The sequence below is a fragment of the Anas acuta genome, chromosome 1, assembly GCF_963932015.1.
Source record: "Anas acuta chromosome 1, bAnaAcu1.1, whole genome shotgun sequence".
NCBI classification, from domain to species: Eukaryota; Metazoa; Chordata; class Aves; order Anseriformes; family Anatidae; genus Anas; species Anas acuta.
Window position 1 is genome coordinate 166240769 of NC_088979.1, and position 22877 is coordinate 166263645.

Here is a 22877-nt window from a genome sequence, read left to right on the forward strand (position 1 = left end):
AGCGTCACTTTAAATAGCTTTTATTTGAATACTGATCCAATTTATTTAACTTTATTTTTCTTGCTTAAGAGATATGATGGTGAGAATGAAATATGTGGCTAGCAGAGCTCATGTTTAAAAATTAAATACTTTGGGGAAAAAAAAAGTTAAAAATTAAACAGAAAAAAAAAATAATTAAAATCGTGCTGTGCCTTTACAGGGATTTTTTTCAAGAACGAATAATAAAGCTCTACAATGAGCTAAGAATAATCTTCTAAGTTATAATTAATTGGTACATACTTGCTCCTATTTAAGTATGTTCTAACAATTGGAGATACATTTATAAAATTGAACCATAATTATTTATCTTCTGGGCAAACTGTGTTCTAATTTTTAAAAATGTAATTGCACACAGTTTAGACTTCTTTGATTAAGTGACAAATTTTAATACTGTTTAGGGTAATATTTGACAAAGAAAATTAATCAGAAACATTATTCTTTATTTTTGCAACTATTTAACATTTAACTTAGGCCTATTTTTCTTGATGACTATATTTATAGTCTTGTCTAATAGGTTACAATGCTAAGATAAGAAATAATGAAATATTGGTACTTTGCAGATATGTAATACAAATTCCATTACAAGTAGCAGCACGACAAAAATTGTATTTTCTGAGAGGGCAATCCCAAAGATTGTACTTTTACTAATTGTTACAAACTCCAGGAGGCATGCTGGCTGTTCCACTGTGGGGAATGTCCTCTACCATAGCACATGTCTAGCTTGAAGAGCAAGGGCAGAATTACCCCTTGAAAACTGAAGTACAGATGGACTTGATATTTAGCTGTGTGACACATATTGAATTCAGGGGATATTAACCGAGGATTCCAATTTGTTCAGGACAGGTTGCCCAGAGAGTTTGTGGAGTCTCCCTTCTTGGAGACCCTTAATAACCTGCCTGGACATGGACCTGGGCAACCTGCCCTTGGAGGTCCTGCTTGAGCAGGAGTTTGGACCAGATGGCCTCCAGAGGTCCCTGCCAACCTGAACTATTCTCGATTCTGCGATTCTGTTACGTGGCAAAGCTATGCATAGACTATGCACAGTTCTCTTCACTCCTAGTTCTGTGCTTCAGAGCTTCAGGTATCACATGGGTCTGACTGAGGCAAGCAGAGACTGTATCATTCCTAAAGTCAGGGTTACTACTACTGGTCCTTTTGTTTCCTACAGAAGAGATCCCACAGCTAACACACTACTTACATATTCAAGATATGCCTGAGTTATGCACTCCTTTGTAACTTCTGAATAGATAGGTCTTTTTTTTTTTTTTTTTTTTTTCCTTTTCTGGACATTTATTTGCAAGAAAAATATACAGTCCTTTCTGTTCAACTGTTTTGCAAAGTGTGGAGAGGTCATTCCTGAAGAGAAAAAATGGAAAAGAATCTATCTGACTTCTAAAGATTGCAAATTAGTTACCGCTAATCCAGAATTGCTATATATAGCAATTTTTCTGTGATTGAATACAGAAGGCAGAAGATAAAAATGCTACCTGAACCGTCTGCCCTAAAAAGCCTGTTTTTGTCTTTCACAAGACAAAATCCTCCCTCTTTTCAGACATACTCCCCAGATGATCTTTCAGAGCACTAACTCCTTGATTAACTTGTGTATTCAACACTACTTTCTTCCTCCTTAAACAGTTTTATTGACTGCAGTGTAAGATTCTACTCAAATGTTGTAACAACCTATTAATTAGTTAAATCACTTCAGCAACATTGGCTGACATTAGCTGGCAAAGCTCCAAAAACCTTTCAAAATGCATGAACAGCTATGCCTGAATTTTTCAGTAATTAAAACTTCTAGGGGTTGAGAACACAGCAAAAGGGATCCGTTTTATTGTTTATTAGACATTCATGTGTGGAAAAAAATATTTTTTTTTTTCATATATTCTGCTAATGATATCCAAAAATAACTCATGGGCATCAAACCCGTGAAAAAGAAGCTAGTCCCTCTTCCAAGCAACTAACAAAAATAATTAATTTGTTGGCCACATTCCCACAAATCTTTATGTAAGCAGTTAAACTTAGGTATACTTCCGAGATGTTGCATGACTGTAGCACTAATGTACACATGCGAAACAAAGCAATGAAATCACATATCTCAAATAATTAGAGAGAGAAATAAGAGAGGAGGAAAAGGAAAGAGAAAATGCTTTGTTTGGAAAAACATTTGATTTTCTATCACTTAAACCCAACTTCAGGGAAATTGATCTCAATTAATGACTCGTAATTTGTGTTATTTACCACTCCCTCAGATCTATGGATAGTTTCATTTATAGGAATGTTACAGCAGCTCCAGCAGTGCAATTTGTTTTTTCCTGGTGGCATTTCCATTGAGTAGTTAAAGGTCCATCCAAGTAAGCAGACTGCCAATTTAGGCAGCTGGATTAACGTGAATCCATTGTCCCTTGCAGAGTAAATAGAAATTCTGCACAGCAAGTATGGGGATTTAGCATTCTCAAATTAGGCTTCTTGGTTACTTCTGTCTTTGTTCAAATTATCTCATGGAAGCCATTTCACTTCATTATTTGCACCTTTCTTAAAACAGGTAAAGAATTAAATACTCTTCCTAACAGCCAAAGCCGTGTTTAACATAAGTCTTTGAACTGGCAGATGGGAACCACTGGAAAAGCCCATATTCATATCATTACATTTAAAAAGATTAAATAAAGTAATTGACTACTATGATGCAATCATCCAAGACCGTGATTTATTTTTTAGTAAATAAAAATGGTTTATCTGTAGTGCAAAAAGACACACAAGTGTGTTTGGACTTGAAATTCACAGATAGAATGGGAAAATTCATGGCATATTCTCCTTCCATATCTCTGACTCCAACTTAGCACCTCAAAAGTCCTCAGAACAAACCAGATGACTAGAGATCAGAACAGATTTGAAATATCTGGATTTGCATTCAGGATTTTATGGCTGTCTCTCCTTCTCCGCACTGATGAAGACAGAAGAATGTAACCTTTAGCTGACCCATGGAACACCAAATAGATGCTGACTTCAGTCTAATCCTGCACAGCAGTTTGCATTCTGCTGCAAACATCATCTATTCATCTAAGTATTGCTTTCATTGGAAAAAAAAAAAAGGGGGTGGGGGGAGTACACTTATAAGTGCAAAGGAAAAGAAAAGAAGTATTAAGAAAGCAGCTAAGTATTGAACATTAACTCTGCTTATGAAATAATACAGTAAGCGTAACTCTCTTGGTTAAGGATTAGCAGATAGTTATCAACTGTATAGGAGACATCAGAATGCAACCTTCGATTTATGCAAGGCTGGGGAGATAAAATATTGGATCTTCCCATTGATGATATCTGCAAGGCAGTATTCTAAGTAAACATAACTGATCAATCTGTGGCAGAAGAATAATAGTAAAAATAATAATAATTAAAAAAAAAAACATTTACGCTAAAATTGCCATGAGGTGAAATGAAGTCAATCAAGTGCATTTACTAGATGCAGTACTACTAGAATACCTACTAGATTACTAAATACTACTACTAGATTACTACTACTACTACTACTACTAGAATACCTACTAGATTACTAAATATCAATCAAGTGCATTTACTAGAAGTTTTCTAAGGGGATTTAGGGATTGAGATGCAATTAATTAATTAAGATAATTTGTTTCTATTTAAAAGACAGCAACCAATAAACAGCAACGGTTATATTTATAAAGAAAAAATATGAGCAAACCAAAGTGGCTCTGAATAGCTACGGGCCTTCTGATGGCTTCAGTACTGTCTTAGAGAAACACCACTATGTAATTCAATCTGAAGCAATACTATCATCTCCCACTGCTCATTGCTCCCCATTAGCAAAAGAATAGCATCACCACAGCACTACGAACAGAACAAAAATACAAGGATGCCTTTATCTGCTGAAGGCAAAATCAGCCATCTCAGTTCAGAGCAGCTTTCTCACATGTTCATGTATTCACGCTAACCTGTCTAACGTTGCCTCAAGCGAGCATACATCCACAGTCCGTTTTGCCAGCAGAAATGTGTTTGTGGCAACCTGTAGCTGATGGATGGTAACAGCAGCTGGAAGAAAATCATGCCTGTGACCCACAGAAAGGTTTGCAAAAACATGCTTGTGTCTGTGGATATGTTATGCTTTGAGCCATCATGCTGAGTATTAGCATGTTAACCATTGTTACGATACCTCCTGCCAGGAGTTTACAGATTGCAGCTCTCCTTCCTGAACCTCAGAAATATGCATTTACTCTGTCTAGCCAAGGCAGAAAGTCTGAAAATGCTAATCCTCTTAGAAATATGTTTTTCTTTCAGAACAGATATGCAGTGAAGGTTAAAGGGGTTAACAAGGATGAGTCTCAAGCTCAGGCAAGCATTGTATGGTAATGTTGTTAATTTTTTAGGCTGAACCACAATACTGTTATACCTAAGGAGTGTGAATAATTTATTTCTTCACACATGAAAGAGCTTCACAGGGATGAGCCCTGTTAAATGAAGGTAGAAGCAAACATCTCAATTTTCAGCCAACAGTAGCTTCTCTTGTGTAGCATTCTGCTGTTGACTGAATTCCAGTCACTTTACATTCTCAAACTACGAGTGAAATTTCACTGTGCTTGTATGTTTTGTGCTAGGCTTGTATTTTCTAAACATGCATATGGAAGCTTCAAGAGTTTCCATTGCTTCAGTACAGGAATGGCATATACCCCAAATTAACAGAGCAAAAAAAATTTTTGCAGACTCTCAAGCAAAAAAAAAAAAAAAAGATAATGCAGACTCTCAAGCAAATTTTTTCAAAGCCACCAACCATTTTAAAAGAGCAAAAGGATTTAAATTCAGTGACTAAAAAGAATTAACCAATACTTTGATTATGATCTCAGATTTTCAGCTGAAAGAAATAATCAAATCTTTTTTAACAATTGTAAGGATTAAAATACCGTATCAGTTCCTACACTGATGCAAAAAGATGCCTTGTCCTCTTAGAGCTACTTAGGTGATGTTATATGTTCAGTTTGCTCCTTTTAGAGCCAATTTTTTTTAGAGTTACATTCCTTGTCCAATCATCATGTTTATCCTGCATGTATTTAGCCTAAAACCCTTTATGTAATAAGTAATCCTGATATTTCAGGTGCTCAAGCCTCCCTCTCTCAGATGAATGCTCTCATCTTTAGGCTGAAGAGCAGAATTGTTTATCTTGCTAATGAGATAAATCTCAGTGGCAGAACTAGAACTAGAACTAGAACTAGAACTAGAACTAGAACTAGAACTAGAACTAGAACTAGAACTAGAACTAGAACTAGAACTAGAACTAGAACTAGAACTAGAACTAGAACTAGAGGAGGGCAGTGTGTCTTAAGCCAGTCCCAGACGCCTCAGAGAGAGGTGATGAGAGTGGTCTGCATGTGGCACGCATGAGACTGAAGTATTATACTGAGGCTCTACAGCAGTCTCAGTTACAACCTAATCACAGAATAACTGCTTAAAAAGGGGTCAAGGGGCATCTCCTGTTTGAAAACGAAGGGAGCAGAGCTTTTACTGCTTTAGTGACACTTTTGAAGGTGTATTTTGTAAGGATCCCTAACTCTGTGATAGCAATTTACATATTAGTGCTGGACCCTAACAGGGCTCTCTCCCTCTCCACAGTGCCACATTAAGAGGCTCTTCACTCCACATACTGGCTGCCACCAAGCTTATTTAGAAGCTCCCATATCTCCTTGTAGGAAGTGTAACTCCAAGCATCTGATTCTGCCCAGTGAGCCAGGTATCTGAAAACACGGCACTGCAACACCTAACTCTCTAGAAATTCAAGCCTTCATGTCTCTCAGTCAACTTCCACTTTAGTGCATGGAGGCTAATACTGCAGATCATTTTTTCCTTACTAATTTCTTAAAAAAATCTGAAGTGCTACAGTTGGAAATCTAATGGCTTTTTTCCAAGTAGTGCTGGAAACACAAAGAGGACCTCTGGCTTTGTGCTATAAATGACCACTATTTTACTGCATGAACAGTGGTAAATTATTTGCACGGTAAAGAAGGTGTAATTACAAAGTACAAACCGTAACTGATTATTATGATTATTTCAATACCCTACAGTGAAGAGTAGATGGTAATTAATTTCTGGACCTACCAGACTAAATATAATTACTAGGAACCACAGCAACTGTAGACATATGCTGGTAAAACAGTTAGACATTACTTTATTTGTTTATTACCTAACCATAATTAAATGCTGCAAGTGAAATAGAGAACAATTTCAAAAGAACTTCTAAAAAGCTATAGATCAAAAATATGTCAAAAAGGTATGGATTTTAGCATTTCTACAGCATTATTAACTAGGCATGCTTAAAGTTTGACTGAAGTAACTGCCAGAGAGTCAATGACCTTTACATGATTTACAGCCTGTGCATTTATGTGGTATTAATTTAACACTACCCTAATTTTGTATTGATTAGGATCTTGGGACACAAGCCTAATTCTCTAGTCTCATTTGTTGGGGTCTACTGCTTTGTAAAATTTGTGATCCCTCCAACATGCACTGGTTGTGAATTACCTCATTGTATGAAACACCTTATTTCACCGAATAAGTTTTTTTGGGGGGGAAATGGGTGGGAAGGTTGCAAATTAGCCTTTACTTTTGTTTTCATAATCAAACTCAAGTTATGCCTGTATAAAAAAGTATCATGACATTAAAAATACCTCCAGCTTCCCTTTTACACAAAACCTCTCCAACATTTCTTGCTGGAGAGAGTACTACTTGATTCCCAGAAGGACAGCCATTCACAAACACTGCAAATCTCAGATTTCAAGAAGAAACAGAACCACACAGGTAGAGACACTCTTTCCTTGAAGATCTCCACACTCTCTGGGACTCTAACTTTGTGCTTGGCAGCTCATCTGTCAATATCCTTTTTCTGTTTCTACAAGAACTTTTAGGGTAGTTTTCAGCAGATACAACTTTACTTGATAAAGTTCCCACTCCTTATCAATAGGATAGGCAGGGATACAAGTATTTTCTGTACCTGTCTGTTTTTCTCTCCAGGCACTGCCAGAGGGGAAAAATAAGCAGAACAAGTTTACCCTTCCTTGTGAGGAAACAAGCTCTGAGGGATCCCTGCAGATTCTGAGGTGGCTGTTTTCAGTGAATTCCCAAGCAGCTGTTAGGGCCATCAAACTGAGTAAAATATTTTAGTGATCCAAAAGAAGACAAAATGGCACCTTTGGATGTGCTCTCTACATGTATCTTGTTATCTGTTTGCCCTTTGTACTTCAGCTAGCTGTTGTCTCTGAAGTGCTAAAGGAGAAACAGGCATGACTCAAACATCATGTAATTCAATCTTTATTGTGTAATCATCATCATCTGCTTGGTGGAGAAGCAGGAATAACAGACCCTGATTTTCAGGTCAATTTAAAGTGAGCAAAGGTCATATGTGGTACCTCAGTTGCTGCAGGAATCTGAACATTCATGAAAGAGCACTGACAGACCCCTACAAATATTTTAACTGTAAAATATAGGCTGATTTTATGTGTGCTAAGCTGCTGCTACTACTAGCCTCTGCAATGTCTTTTGAATATAACTACGTATGAAATGAGTCTACTCGTTTGTTAGTTATATTCAGTACGTGAAACTGCTGTGAGAATAGCAATTGGTAAATTCTTGGGTGGGGAACAGAACAAATCCTATAATCTAAATAAATAAATAAAAACATGTTTCTGTCTTCTTTGCAAGTAGTACCTCTATTTATCAGCTGACTGTCAATCCATATTTTGTAATTACATTATTTGTTGCAGCTATTTTTCAAAACTGTGCTGTTTCTTTGGAGAAATGTACTGCTTTAACTTACTAGCTATTCTCTTCCTCTGCCCTGCTGTGATGCTTTTATCATAATACTCGTCATATGCTGGCAGCTACAATCTTGTGCTCCCAAGAATGGCCCCATAGAAAAGCTAAGATGAATCTTCAGATGGCTCCTTAAATGTATTCCTTTCCTTTCTTGCTATTGTTAGTAAAGCAATAAGCATTTTTTTTATTTTTTTTTATTTTTCCTTATGCCTCCTTCTTCAATCCTGTTGGAAAGGATGTAGATACAGGGTAGGAGAAAGCTTTTCAGGGTGACAGCTTTTTAACACTGAATAATCTACTGCTGTGCATGCTAATAGATGGTGCTAGGCTTGATTAACTAATTTTGCAAATGAATATCTAAGCAAATTACTTCTTCAGATTGTTCCCAATAATTCTTTCTCTGTAATTTCCTCTTTGAATAGTTTTATGCTGATTGTTGCTGCTGACTATTAGAACTCATGTACACGTACATTGGAAAATCCTAAACCCCACACACCCTGTTTAAAGGTACATAGTCATATTTTCAACATTTTTTCAGAAGTTTCAAAGTCATATAGAAATGTAATTTCCAGCCACGTTCAGTTCATGGGTGGTTTTTAAAAAAATACTCAGGTACTTACGTATGTAACTGAGTATACATGAAAAGGATTTTCAAAGATTATGAAGACAGACAGACAGATATATTTTAATTGGAAATAAACAACTTATTGGCCAAGATGTCTTTGATAAATCCTGCATGTCTGTCTATAGAGATGTGATCCTTTTGAAGAGCTAATATGAGACTGGGACTGAAAGAGAACAGAATTTTCCTCTTCTCTTTTCCTCTGTTATATGAAAGTCAAATATTTTACTTAAATCAAAATATCATACACAAATACTACCACACTCACATTCCACATCATGAAAAAAAACATCATTCTTTCTCAAGAAGTCATGGTCTTGACCTGTAGGCTGTACTTATCTCATTGCCTATTGATTACTACACAAATACTTTTATCTTTAATAATTTTACATTTCCTAGCTAAATAAAATCATTTAAAAGATAAATTTCATACACTGTCAATGGCCTGTGTTCCCTTGCCACATCTGAGTAACCCTCTATCAGGACAGCCTAACTTTAAAATTTGCTGTCAAACGTAATGCTTGACACATTAGCATTTTCACCCCCCTCTGTGAAACCTTACATGAGCATTTCCATGTATTCCTGAACCATGCTTAACTTCCAAGTCTTCACTTGTAAGACCTACATAATATTTCCCTAAAATATATTGTTCCATCTCCTTTCTTGCTCCTCAGTCATTCTTCCTGTAACCTCTCTCACTTTTTCTATCACTTAGCACCTTCTGCTCTCTGGCCCAGATGCAGGTTAGGTGTTTGTCTGCTGATGCTGTGTACTTTCATCTTTCTTCCTTTAAACTCCTCCTTAAAACCAATCTTCTTGCCCTCTAGCATATCATTATTGAACAGCAAGTTATCAGGAGTGAGCAGAGGCTACATTGTTGTCCCCTCCACCCATTCATACATTCAAAGTTAAATCCTTTATTCTGAAGCCCCACAGCCATTTTTAAATAACGGGTGGTGACGTCTTCCCCCCACACCATGCTGCGGAGTTGGGCACTGTGGGGGGTCTCAAAAGTATGAGGATGCCAGCTATATTGTCTCTGACTAGGAGAAGGGGAAATGCACATTTCTGTTCTACTTACCGGTTTCTATTGCTAGAAATCCAATCGGAGATTAACGTTGCAGCCTGCTGGTGACAGTGTTTGTTACCGAAGCTGCAGGCCAACATGATGACCTCCCGACGCAACTCTCTGCCCGAATTAAAAGAAAAAACAAAACAAAACAAAAAAGTAAGACCCCATTAGTAAATATGTTAGAATATTTACAAAAATGCATTTCTTGTAACAACGGCAGCAGCTGATATTTGGTTAACATATCAAAGATAATCCAACTACACAAATCTCAGTGTCCACTACATGCTTACAGCTGCTGCAACAGTGAAAGAAAAGCCATGGACCAAACCCAGCTTTTATTTACACTTCCAGACCTCTGTGGTCAAGAGTCCAATTTCTTAAATATCTAGTGCAGACTAATATTAATTTAAAGCATAGCAAATCATGTACTTTAAACTCAGGAAGACAGAATTAATCTCATAGTATCTTGCTGCTCTCCCTCTAACCCAAAAAAAGAAAACAAGACAGAAGAGAGAGCTAGGAAAGTATGACATGCTAAAGATCACACCAGATTTTAGGAGAGTGCATTATTACAACCATATCTTGCATAGGAAGGAAGGGAGGAAGGGAAGACAAATATAACAGTACTCATGTTGGTAGGATGCTTGAACAAGCGATTTGTTTAAATTATTCGTTGGCCATCCAAGCTTGAGATACATTGAAGCAACTTGTCTTAAAATGTACTCCTGAGGGAGAAAAGAATATTCAGTGTTAACATTTATGTTTGATTTTTGGTTCAAACTTAAAATACTATTGCCTATTGAGGTTTTGCCTCTCCTTTTTATCCCTAAATGATGTCCCACTTACAAAGATTCTGATTTGCAATTAGCAAAGTAACATGTCCACATATAATCTCTGTTCATTGCTACATTCAGATGTAATTTGCAGAACAGCTACTTGATCAGATGCCTCATATTAGCTGATTTATTTTTATAATTCCTAGCAATTTAAAAAGAGTTTCTAATATGCTATTTTGAACTTACAATACATGGTTGGAAAGTTGCAAGACTGTCAACAGCTCAATGGCTATTCTCGACTACATCGTGCATGTTCATTTTTAAAAGAAAATTGTTATAATAGCCATAACCAGGGCAAAAATATTACACAGATACAGTCAATTGACTTCAGAATACTGAACAATGTGGCTGCAAATGAGCTTTGTACATTTAATAACACTATATTTTAAGTTCAGGTTGTTGGTGTGCTTAAATAACAAAGTCAGCACAAGATGTATTTTAGCTTACTTTTACTTTCTACACGGGTGACATATTTCCATATCCTGACCAGTTGTGAAGAAAACAACTGTCATTGTATTCAGCATAATGTTCTGACAGTGGAATTCACCAATTTGAAAAAGAGAACTGAAATATAAAGAACTGCATAGAATAGCATCTATTTTATTATTATGGATGCATGGGTATGTATATATGATGTTAGGACAAAAGGAGATTCATACTGCAGCTTTCTCTAGCAGATATGTTATTCTGTGACTAAAAAGACTTTTTATTTCCTCTGCTATCACCCCTGCTTTCAAAGCTCTCATCAGAAGCGATAAAACACAACCCAGCTGTGAATTTTACTGTTTTTATTTATTAAAATTGTCTTTTCCTTACACAGTCATGTTTAAAAGTGAAATAGCAATGGCAGTCTGGTAAGAATTTTTCTGTGCAGTTAACAGACTAAAACCACAATTTATTTCAACATCATTTATACATATATGCATATATACATACACCCAGTCATCTCTAGCTTCCTGCTTTCTGAGCGTGTGTGTCTGGACACACACACACACACACACACAAACAAACACATGTTCAAGAACAAAAATAAAGCACATCTAAACATTTCTGGATTTAGAGAGTTCCTTCTTTTGAATGTCTACCAAATTACACAAAATTACTGTATGCTGTCCATTCAAAATATGTAGAATACATAAACTACACTGTGAGTCAAAACAAACAAAAAACAAACAAATAAACAAAAAGAGCTTGTCACTGGCTGCAGTCAAATCCTGTGTACTTCATTAAGCATGCTTCAGCATAGCTAGATTTTTTCCAGGTAAAATGTTTGTCATGTCTATCTTAATTACCTACTTCTAGTTTCTACCACTGTCCCTTTGGACCCAATTATGAATGGGCTTCTGATTCAATGGTGATCTAATCCTTGTTAATTAAGGTGACTGCATTGAATTCACCATGGCGCTTTGAATGAAATAATGACTACAAATCTTTTCTTCAGTTGCGTGCATCCTGTTAAGTTATGCCTGCATTTGGTGTCCTTGCTAAGCTTGGGCATCAATCTAAGTATAGCTGCGTGGCTCCTCAAAAGAGATAATCTTCAAATATATTACTTTGGCTCTTTTAAGTGAAATACTTTGTTGAAATACTTTATTTGTTATTATATTTTATAGAAGGAATAATTACCTTTCCTTCCAGTACTCACATAGGTCTCAAAAACAGTTATCACTGTTCAAATGCAAATGAACCAAAGCTTGACAATTGCTGTTTAAGTAAAGAACATTTAGGAAGAAAGATAGTAACACTAGGCCACTTGCAGTATCTAACTGGGGAATAGTTCAACTGTTGGCAATAAAAGGGCAAAGGGAAGGAGAGAGAGAAAGAGGGGGACATGAAGAGAGAGAGGGAAAGGGAGTGGGAGAGATAGAGGGACTATATATCTCTTACATTGAAGATGTTGTAGCTTTCTGTGCGGTCCAGTAATTTATCTAGAGGATAAAGAGCTCGGCTGGCAGCATGCCAAGGCAGAAAATCCTTCTCCTCTGAAAGGTATCTGATAATCTCCAAAGGAATATTCTGAGGCAAATAACCAGCTCTGCACAATAAACGAAGTTAGTATTAAATTGATTTTGCAGGAGATACATGATAAGGCAAAAATGACTTCCTTTTTTTTTTTTTTTCCAAATGAAATTAAAAGGCAGAAAAACATGATAAACTCTTCACACTGTAATGACATAAAAGTCAATCTTATAAAAAACAGCAACACAGTCTCTCATGCGAGCATACCAACTGGATGAAGGAAGGCATGAACACACATGAAAGTAAACTAGACAAAGTATCCCTAATTTATATAGATTCTAGTAGCAATAAAATATATGATTGATGAAGTAACTGACTTTATATTGAAAAAAAAAAAAAAAGAAGGTGTTGTTTTGCTAATATATAAGAAAGAAAGCAATCTGCATATAATCAACAACCCGAGGCATTTTGTTTCAGAGAACATTTCAACTGGCCAGAGGCAAGTGGGAAGATCTAATACTGAAAAAGCATCCTTTAGCTTCATAGTTTTCTTCTGTTCATTCTCCTTTCTCCTTCATAGCTGCCTTGTCTTCTAGCCATTGTGGAATAATTTACTTTATTAAACTGAAATAGTATCCAATGACATTGTTTTTGTTAAGAATGTTTCAGCACTTTCCATATAAGCTATGCTTTTCCAAATGTTTATAAATCAATCTGCTAGAATTTTGTCCTATTCTTTTACTGGAAGAAAACACCTCTCCCTGCAAGGAAGAGTTCAGCAGGATTTCAAGAAAGTTTTTAAAACAAATAGCTTTACAAGTAAAGTGCAATACAGACACAAGCATTTGGAAGCTGCTTTTTAGAACTAAGTACTGGAAACATCAAGTTTTAGGATTTGCACTCATTTTCTTTTTCAAAACAGCATTTTTTCTTAACTATACAGGTTGCAGACACAAAGTGTAACCCTGTGGGTGTGAACTTGCCAGAAACACACCAATCTATTCTTCTCCTGATACATGTGTTTAAATCCCAGAGGAGTTTTCTACCTGCCTATACAAAAGATAATGATTTTGTTTCATTAAACACTTAAAATCAGGAAGTTGGATTCCACCAGCTTCAAATTAACATAGGCTACAGTATAATACATCTTCACAAACTATTGTTGTCATTGTTGGTTGCCATTGGTCCCCTTAATTTCTATCACTGCCCAGGGAAAAAGATGCATACTTCGAATGTTTAGTACAGCAAACAAAGAAAATTACAGATTATTATAGAAATAAACTACGATTAGATAAATCCTGATCTCAGCTGTAACAGCATAAAAGAACTACCAAGCTAAAATCTTTGAAATAGACTGCTCTTTTTGGTATGGTTCAAATCCACAGTTTCCTTGCAAACTGCACCACTTCCATGCAAGTCATTGTGATTCTTGCTCTCTCAGAAGGATTATGTCCTTTTCCCTTTGAATTCTTGGGAAAGATGTGAGTTCATGTATCAATTTTCAAAATGATCTATCCCCTGTCCTCGTGATGACCCACTCTTGGGTATGCTTCATATCATCTTTGTCCCCATTTTGTCAGCAAGGCTGTTCTCAGGTCCAGTTACAGCACAGACTCAGGCAGGAAAAACAAGATCACTTGGGGAGTTCACCGAGTCACTCAGGAACTGAGCAGATGTGAAATAAGAATGGAGCTGTCGGAGTGGATAGTGGACAGAGTTCAATGCGTGTGAAGTTAGAGAAAGTGAGAGGAATTAGAGAAAGTGAGAGGAATTATTTTGTTTTTATAGGCCTTTGTTATTTCTGAATCAGCAGAATATCATCAAGGTGAATCCTAGGTCTTATTACTTTGTATAACTATAGAAAATGGAGCCAGAAGCAAGCTGGATCGACTGCAGATTGAAATACCTTGGGAAAAATGTTCACAAATAGATAAACTAGGTTAAAGTTGCATATATGTAATTATGCATTTTGTTATTATAGCTACTGATAATTTGATTACCTTGAGAAAGTGTGGAGCGAGGAACAAGAGGAATGGCTCTAGGAAACATGCTGCTTAAGGAATAAACAGATGAATGTTTATTGTGGCTGTGCTAATGGACATTTAGTATCATATTTAAAATAAGTCTCTCTATACTAAGCACATAAGAGGAATCATCACTGCAAAACAACCAGATTTATTTTTGCTTTAAGTTTAACTTCTTCATAAAGAAACATAAGAAATTAACTCAAAGAGATCTTTTACTTATGCATGAGCTTTGGCCTTCCTAATCACTTTTATAATTGTGATTCTTTGTGATGCTACTCATCCTGTTCACAATGGAAACTGCTGCTCTTATCACCTCACTGTTTCTAACTTACAAATTTATCAAGTTATGGCAAAGACTGAGCTATTCTTGTTTCCTCCTGAACTTCCTTCTTTTCTGCATTTGACTCCTAAAGAACACTTACGCATAATATCACTGAAATCCACTCCTCAGATCAACAGAATCAATCCTGAGGGCTGGGTCAGGGATGAAAGGAGGTCCTTGTAGATTACAATTATAAGAAACAGCAGCAACTTTCCCAACAAGGGAAAAAAGATAATTTCACTGTCATAAAATTGTCTGCTATTACTTACTCAAAGGTATGGAGAAAATAAACTAAGTTAAGCTTTGTACATATTCCACACATTCAGCTTGATTTATCAGTCTTTTCCAACAATGACACTGGAAGGTCAGTTACAGAAATCCTTTTTTTCCTTGTGTCTTTTTGGCTATCAATCATATTGCTATCTTTAAAGTTCAGCAAAAAATACCATCAGATATTGTCTGCAAAAGTCCAAATGTGCCAGAGCTCGGGCTAAGAGATGAGCTTCTCTTCCTGCATAGCCATCTCAGAGGAAAACTGAAATATTGTCTGTCACTCAGGGAATAATTGATTATAAGCTATACCAAAATCACGTAACAAACATAAATACTACAAAAACATTGTGATGACACATCTTATGACTGGTCTGAGACAATCATATTGTTTCTCCCAGTATGTATCAAGCAGCCATCTGAGAATCTTAGCAAGAACATATCTGCAACCAAAATTCTGCACAGGAATCTGGGATAGCCATGGAAAGTATGCAGCATATAAAATACGCAATCCAACCGCTGTTGATTTATAAACAGTGGCTGAATGAAAAGCAATGTTCAGGTTAAGCATTTCTCAAGTGCAGGTTAAAGACTTTACAAAACTTCACATACAGCACCTAGAAAGAAATGGTTGAAAGCAACCTTAAGAACTCACTTAGTACGTTCCCTAACCAATGTAGATTCATATCAATGCCATTTCTGACAGAAATTTGTCTGACTTGTAGGCATCTAGGAATGAATATCATAGGAGCATTATAATTTCAGTACTCCTCTTCCCACAGGCATGGTAATAATATTCTAATTCTAACCCTTCTCCCAGTACTTATTCATGGAAGAGTACTAGCAGATCTATGTACATATCCTAAAATTAAATGATATTTATGCAGCTTCATTATAAAATATAAAAAGCTGGGGTCTTTATTTTAGATTAGAGGTTTTTTATCGGCATCACTGGTCACATAGAAATGAGCCCATGCTTAGAAAAGAGTCTCTACAAGCAATCTCTCCTTCATACTGAGCTTTTTAAAAGAACATGTCTACAAAACCAAAATTTAATCAAAATGATTATATTTGAGAACCATGGCTGTTTTATCACTTTCTATATAATTGTTCTTATTCTTCTGTTTACCATCATGTCAATCTCTCTGTAGCCACTGTTAACACATGAGAACTTTAACATCAGTAAGAAACATGGCAAAACGTAAGGTTCATTTTATCATCTGTGTTCCTGGATTTCAGTCACCTGCTGAACTAAATGGGAGAAAAAGAACACAGGCAAGTAAAGAGATTTGTTTTAGTTACTAGACAAATTATCTCTAGACAAACATCCTGGCCCAGCAGGTTTTTCATGTCTAAAGAGGCTGCTGACAAAATGTGGTGAAAAGGTTATTCCCCATTTTTATGATAAGGGCAGAGGCAGATAAAGACCTCTCAAAACTAATATATATATATAAAGTGGAGTAGGACATTATATAATATCATAAGCACCAACCCTTTAACAAGCTAGTATTCTGCTTACACCAAAGAAACTGCTACAGTTGCCGTTGCTGTAAAGAAAAGAGGCAATGAGCAGAAAGTACTGAATGTGGCAATGAAATATCCCTCGCAAAGAATTCCCACTAAAAATCCCACACCAATCAAAAATAATCTTTAAATTACATGAGCTGTTAATGAGTCAGATAAAAGCTAGAGATCTAGATTATATTATGAAACATCAGTGTGTATTCAGCTGCATTCTGACCTTGATTTGTTCTTTACACTGAGCCACGGAACTTATGGACAGATCCCAGCACATTCATTTTCCCCTTAGGGACAAAGTACCAAATGGTAGTGTAATTGCCAAGGGAAAATTATTACTCTGTTCTGAATTATTTCTATCATAAATCCAGCACAAGTCAAACAGACTCTGTCACAAAAACGACAGGGTTGCCATACAGTGATGAGAGTCCCATATACAAGTGCACCATAAATCCCTTAGTCCCACCACCCAACAAAGTCATTATAAGTCATGTGTTTAAATCAAAATTAGAAAATCCACACTGGCAGCAAACTGATAGACATTGTTGAAACAATGGAAATGAGGTGATTTACTTGCCACTGATTTAAAACTCACACTGCATCATCTGTTTCCTATGAAATGTGTAAAGCATGACTAGCTTTCTGTTTGGGTAATTTCAAAGGGGGGAAAAGCAGCTCTTCAAAACATAGATATGCAATTCAGATTAACATGAGTTCTGTTTCTGTGCATGCACGATATATGAATAATTAGATATACTCATTAACCCACAAAGTTAATGAGCTTATCCCACAGTTTAAAATAAGTTGGATTCTTATGCATTGACTCGTTCTTTTACCTTTATGGTTAAGTGTGTAAATTAGACTAAGTCACAGAGAAACTTAACTGTATTTGGCTTTTTCTAACCCTACTCATTTCTTCTGGAAGTACTGAGGACTGGGGCCCCTGTTAATGTATTCAGGATATATTTTCCCACATTGCTTTAACAGCAATGCTGTGGCAGAACCGATATGTTGAACCCAGACATAGAAAACAAGCTTTCAGAAAGGCAACTCATGCAACAGGTAAGTAAACTCCTGAAGTCATGTATGTCACCTTCCACTTAGAATCATAGAATCATTAGGGTTGAAAAAGACCTTCAAGATCATCTGGTCCTACCATCACCCTACTACAAATGTCACCCACTAAACCACGTCCCTAAACACCAGGTCCAACCTTTCCTTGACCACTCCCAGGGATGGTGATTCCACCACTTCCCTGGGCAACCTGTTCCAATGCATGACTGCTCTTCCTGGGAAGAAACGTCTCACTTCTACAAGTCTGGAAATTCAAAGATTAAAAACTTAAGATGCTTGCCATTCATGTTCAGGAAAGAAAGACGGAAAAATAATGCTTTCTCATAATGAGAAATCTGTAACAAAGTCTGAGGGAACTTGAGTGTAAAAGCCTGATCTACCTCATCTTCCACTCTCAAAGTTGGGCTGACTTAGGTCCAGATAAAGACTCTGCTTTTCTGAGGCATCCAGAGTGACTTAATGGACGTATTATTATTTGTAACAGCTGTAGACTTCCACATAACTAGTACAGGAATGCACATCTGCATTTTGATAAGTATAACAGGACCATTTGGCTACCAAGCCCATTTTAAGTGCTAAATTTAATCAGCATTCAACCTCTCCAACATCAAAGGATTCAGAGAGTATGACAGTTTTAAGTGAAGCATGCTTATTATTATGTTTTCTTACATGCAAAATATCTGAGGACTCTTCAAGTGACATTTAGCTTCACACAAGAGCATTTTAAGCATCCTTCATAGAACAGTTCAAATTCATTGCAATTATCAGAGTAATCACATGGTTTAAATATCTCACATAGATTTAGACTTGCCAAATAAGCAAAGGCTAATGTTAATTTTAATTAATCACCTCTGTTAAAAAAGGGAAAAAAAAAAAAAAAAAAAAAAAAACAAACACCCAAACCTTTAAAAACTGGCAGTTGCAAAAACACAACAAAAATTTTCCTTAAAATTTTCCTTAAACTGGGTTTAGTAGCTCTCCTTTCCTCTTCTTTCCCATAGAAAAAAAAAAAAAAAAAAAAAAGGAATTAAAACAGACGAAGAGTGCAAGATGAAAAGGAATGATATTACTGTTTAAAATTAAGATTAAATTGGGTAATGAAGTTGGGTAATGTCATGTTTTTCATTATTGCCAAACAGATTTTGGAGAAGTCACTCACTTAAATTAACTGGTGAAATCTGAATGTATTTCAGGGGGCTAGCAGGGGTCAATTTCACATGATTCAGTTATTAAAAGTATTATTTATTTTCTTTTGTGATGATTTTTTGGGAGGGGCAGAATGAAACAGCCCTTCTACTCCTTAAGTTTTCAATGAGCAATAACGTCTATAAGAGTTTGAGCAAATTCAGAATTGAGCTTATTATTAAGCACTATACTTTTTCATATTTCCTTTCCTTTTTCCTCTCCTCTCCTCTCCTTTCCAAAAAAAGCCCCCAAAACAACAACAAACCCAAACCAACTTTCTCCTTATTCTTTAAACCCCAGGTGTAGAGTATTGACATTCAGGCAAAAACACCTGACAATTCAGCTACTTGCGGCAACATCATTTCTCTAACTATTAGCTGATCTTATTTCTCGACATCAAAAGCCAAATTTTGGTAGCAAAGATCAATAACCCTATTTGAACCACTGACAGTACTGGTGCCAAAAAACAGCAGGGGGATTACCACCATTTACACTGACGCAATTGCTGGCCAGTGGGACTCACAACTCTGGTTATCCTGTAATTAAACCTCTAATTTTTATGCTTCCATATAATATCCAAAATTATTACTGATAAATATGAGGATTTATTTTCTTGAAGTTGCTGGTGCAAATATGGGCATATCAGAATTAAACCATGGAGCTGAAGTGATGTTCATTGTAGTTTTCCTTCTCCAGAGGTTAAGATTTTATTTATTGTAGCATTTGAAGTCTTCCAACATATCTAAGATAATTGGTTTCATGTTACAATTGATTGTGTTACTTGAAGTCTTGTTCACTGTAATGTCAGGAAAAGTCAAGGTATTCAAGGCCCCATTTAAAATGTTGGGTCTAGATAATAAGTAGCAACAACAGTGAGAGTTCTCATCTGGCCTAATTGCTGTACTTCAAAATGTTTCCAAATTTCAGCAGCCATATCCAGGGTTGTTGACCTTATTTGACTTGGCTTATTCATAAACCCAACAGTCATATAGTGTCCATTTAAATGAATAAACTGTGCAGTTTAACCCCAACCCTCATTATTACTCCTGGTAGCATTTGCTGATAATTCAACATATACAAAAAACAGATATGTTAAGCAGCTCCCTTAATTAGTGCCTCTGAGTACTAGTTAATGGAGTGAGTATTAGATCGATAGTTTATATCATGCTTGATTAATAGTGGTATAGATTTACTATTTTAATAAATGAGGCCTCAACAAAATTATTTCAGCAGATGCCACAGAAACTCTTTTTCACTGTCACAAATTGTGGTGGTGGTTCAACGCACAAGCAATTGATTTAGATACTGCTTCCTACAAGAGTTGTTGTATTTTCTTTGACATAAATACTCTCTCAATGGGCCATAGCAGCTGTGCCTTTTTTAAAGGAAATAGAAAGCCACAAATATTTTAAGGTAGCCATCATTCATTCCATATGCTGTATGTCAGTCCATATGTTCTGTGACATATCACAGCCTTGATATCTGCTTTACATGGAGATATACATTTCATCTTATGTTTGCATATGTTCATAAAAGAAGAATCAAAGTGACTCTTGACAGTAAGCATGCGAAAAATTTTGCTATTGGAGTCATGTATCATTTGTATCTGATTCTGTTGTGTAGTTAAGAGCAGTGAAGCAAATTGTACAACACATTTCAGGGATGCACTGGTGCTGAGAGAACATTCTGGACATAAAAAATCTACTAAGAGCAGGGAAAGAATCTGAATTTATGTATCAAAAGGTAGGTTGACACTGCCTTTTCCCTTATCCTCAGACAGTTCTAGTCAACTAGAGATGTCCCTGATGACTGGAAACTTGCTAGTGTGACACCCATCGATAAGAAAGCTCAAAAGGAGAATCCAGGGCACCTACAGGTCTGTCAGCCTGACTTGGTGCCAGAGAAGGTTATAGAATATATATTGGGGAAATTTTCTTCTCAGAAAGGGTATTTAGCATTGGAACAGGTTGCCCAGGGAAGTGGTGGAGTCACCATGCCTGGGAGTGTCTAAGGAAAGGGTAGACGTGGTACTTAGGGACATGGTTTGGTAGGCGATATTCCAATATTAGCAGTAGGTGGACAGTTGGACTAAGTGATCTTGAAGGTCTTTTCCAACCTTAATGATTCTATGACTTCTCATTAATCCAGTTAAGAAATACAGTGGGGAAATATGCAAAACATATCGTCAGATGTTGTCTTTGGCATTTGTTAATGTGTAACCAATGAGTTTAGTCTTGGCATGTTCCACACTGTCATTAGGCCTGCGACTCAAAAGGGAACAGTCACGAAAATCTGAGCACCCAAAGAACTCCACCACAGACTCTTCATGGTAGAACAGAAGGCAAGATAATGATCAACAGCAATGAAGAATGTCGGCATCAAAACCTTGTTTCTGAGAAACTGCCACGCAGACCAAGCACCTATCACCTTAACACAGTAAGTGCCTATGGCAGAGGCAGAAACAAGGGGTATTAGATATACATTAGTGTTCAAGAGACAAAAGGGATTCTTCCAGAACAGCAATAACTATTTTAGATGAGAGTAAAATAAGTATCCACAATCACATCTAATCATCTGATTCAATACCGATTAACACTGAATACAAACCAGATGTATTTCTTTGACATAATATTGGATTAATTCAACATGTTTAATGAGTGGCAATGAATATGAAGATTTAGAGTCCAGCAAGGAAGAACTAGGGAACTAGAACTAGACACAAGACTGCTAACCTCAAGAGGGTAATTTATCTTATCCCATGTTATGTGCCTTTGAGAGGTTCTGAGTGTTATTTGTCTCCATTATCTGTCAGTGCCATGCAAGGTGACAAGCTCAGATGTACAAGTCTACCTTTGGGACACCTAAAGTAAAGTGTGAAGCATTCCACCTCACATATTCGCTAACACCCTACCCCAAGGAATGAGAAAGACATGAGAAGCTGACAACATTATTCACACTCTCAAGAAACCGTAGGATCTTTCTTATTTCCTGTGACACTGTTTATTGGAGCTCTCTGAACTACCTTTATTAAAGCTTAGAAGAGATACACAGTTCCATTCATCTTCTCTTTATCAGTCTACCATCAATACATTCCATTTGCTACAACCAACTTAGTTTCAAATTGTTCTGAAATCCTTTACAAAACATTCTAAATAGATAAAGGGTCTTCAAGAAGAAGGGAAGAGAGAGCACCAAGGTTCTGTTCTTGCTCAAGAATTTTGGGAATGTATTTCCATAAGCTATGTTACTGCCAAGGCTACAGCACTCTGGATCTGCAGGGTGTATGCACGTACTACAGCCGAGAACAGAATTTTGTTTAAAAGTCTGAAAAACAAACAAGCTTGCGAGAATTCAAACACAGTGGGCAAACCGCTGCTTTCTTTTATTGTTATTATTCTGCTCAATCCTGCTTGATTAATTTTATGGAACCAAAATGCACCAAGAAAGAAGAAGGAATATATTTACATATAAAATGGGCAAAAGTTTAGGAAATTATAGAGCTTAATATATTCCTTGGAGGTAACGATTCATTTATGTTTATTTTAGAGAAATAATTATACTGGACAATAAAAAGGATAGCAAACATTTTGAAAGAATAAAATCTCCAAAATAAATAATATTCTTTCAGCTTTCTCCATAATCATTGTTATTAAATTTTACTAAAAATAAGATCTGTACTTGTTTCATAAACAAAATCAATTAGCATTAATATATAGGAATCAAGACTTACCATCTTAGGACACTGGAAGAACTGAGTCAAACCTTTCTGCTGTGGAATGGACATTATCTGTATCAAGTTCAACAACACACTAGGGAGTACTTCAGAAATCTCTATGAAGGATGGGGTATTTTGAAGAAATACGCTCTATTTAATACGGTAACAAGAACTGCTTATGTTGGAAATTGTTTTTAAAAGGACAAGTGTGGATTTAAGAAGTTATGTTTTCATTTATGCATTATTTTATTACTGAAAATAATACATAGGTGTTAAAATAAAAGTATATATTCCACAGTTCTCTCTCTCAACTCATGTACGTACATTTATAGTGGTAGACAAGATTATAACCTATCAGTACCACTAGGGACCACATCAGAGGACACAATTACCCTTTAAAACAGCCAGTCTTCTCTGAAGTCA

The 22877-nt window shown here is 36.2% G+C and overlaps 1 protein-coding gene across 4 annotated transcripts in view; it reads right to left on the bottom strand.

The window, feature by feature from the left end:
* The window catches only part of TRHDE (thyrotropin releasing hormone degrading enzyme), a 207080-nt gene that overhangs the window by 19778 nt on the left and 164425 nt on the right, over positions 1–22877 (bottom strand). For all 4 annotated transcript variants that reach the window (XM_068669186.1, XM_068669185.1, XM_068669184.1 and 1 more), the window contains 3 exons: positions 12272–12419; positions 10176–10273; positions 9558–9665 (listed from right to left, as the gene is read on the bottom strand). In XM_068669186.1, the coding sequence (XP_068525287.1) occupies positions 9558–9665; positions 10176–10273; positions 12272–12419 (354 nt within the window). The remainder of the gene's footprint in view (positions 1–9557; positions 9666–10175; positions 10274–12271; positions 12420–22877) is intronic.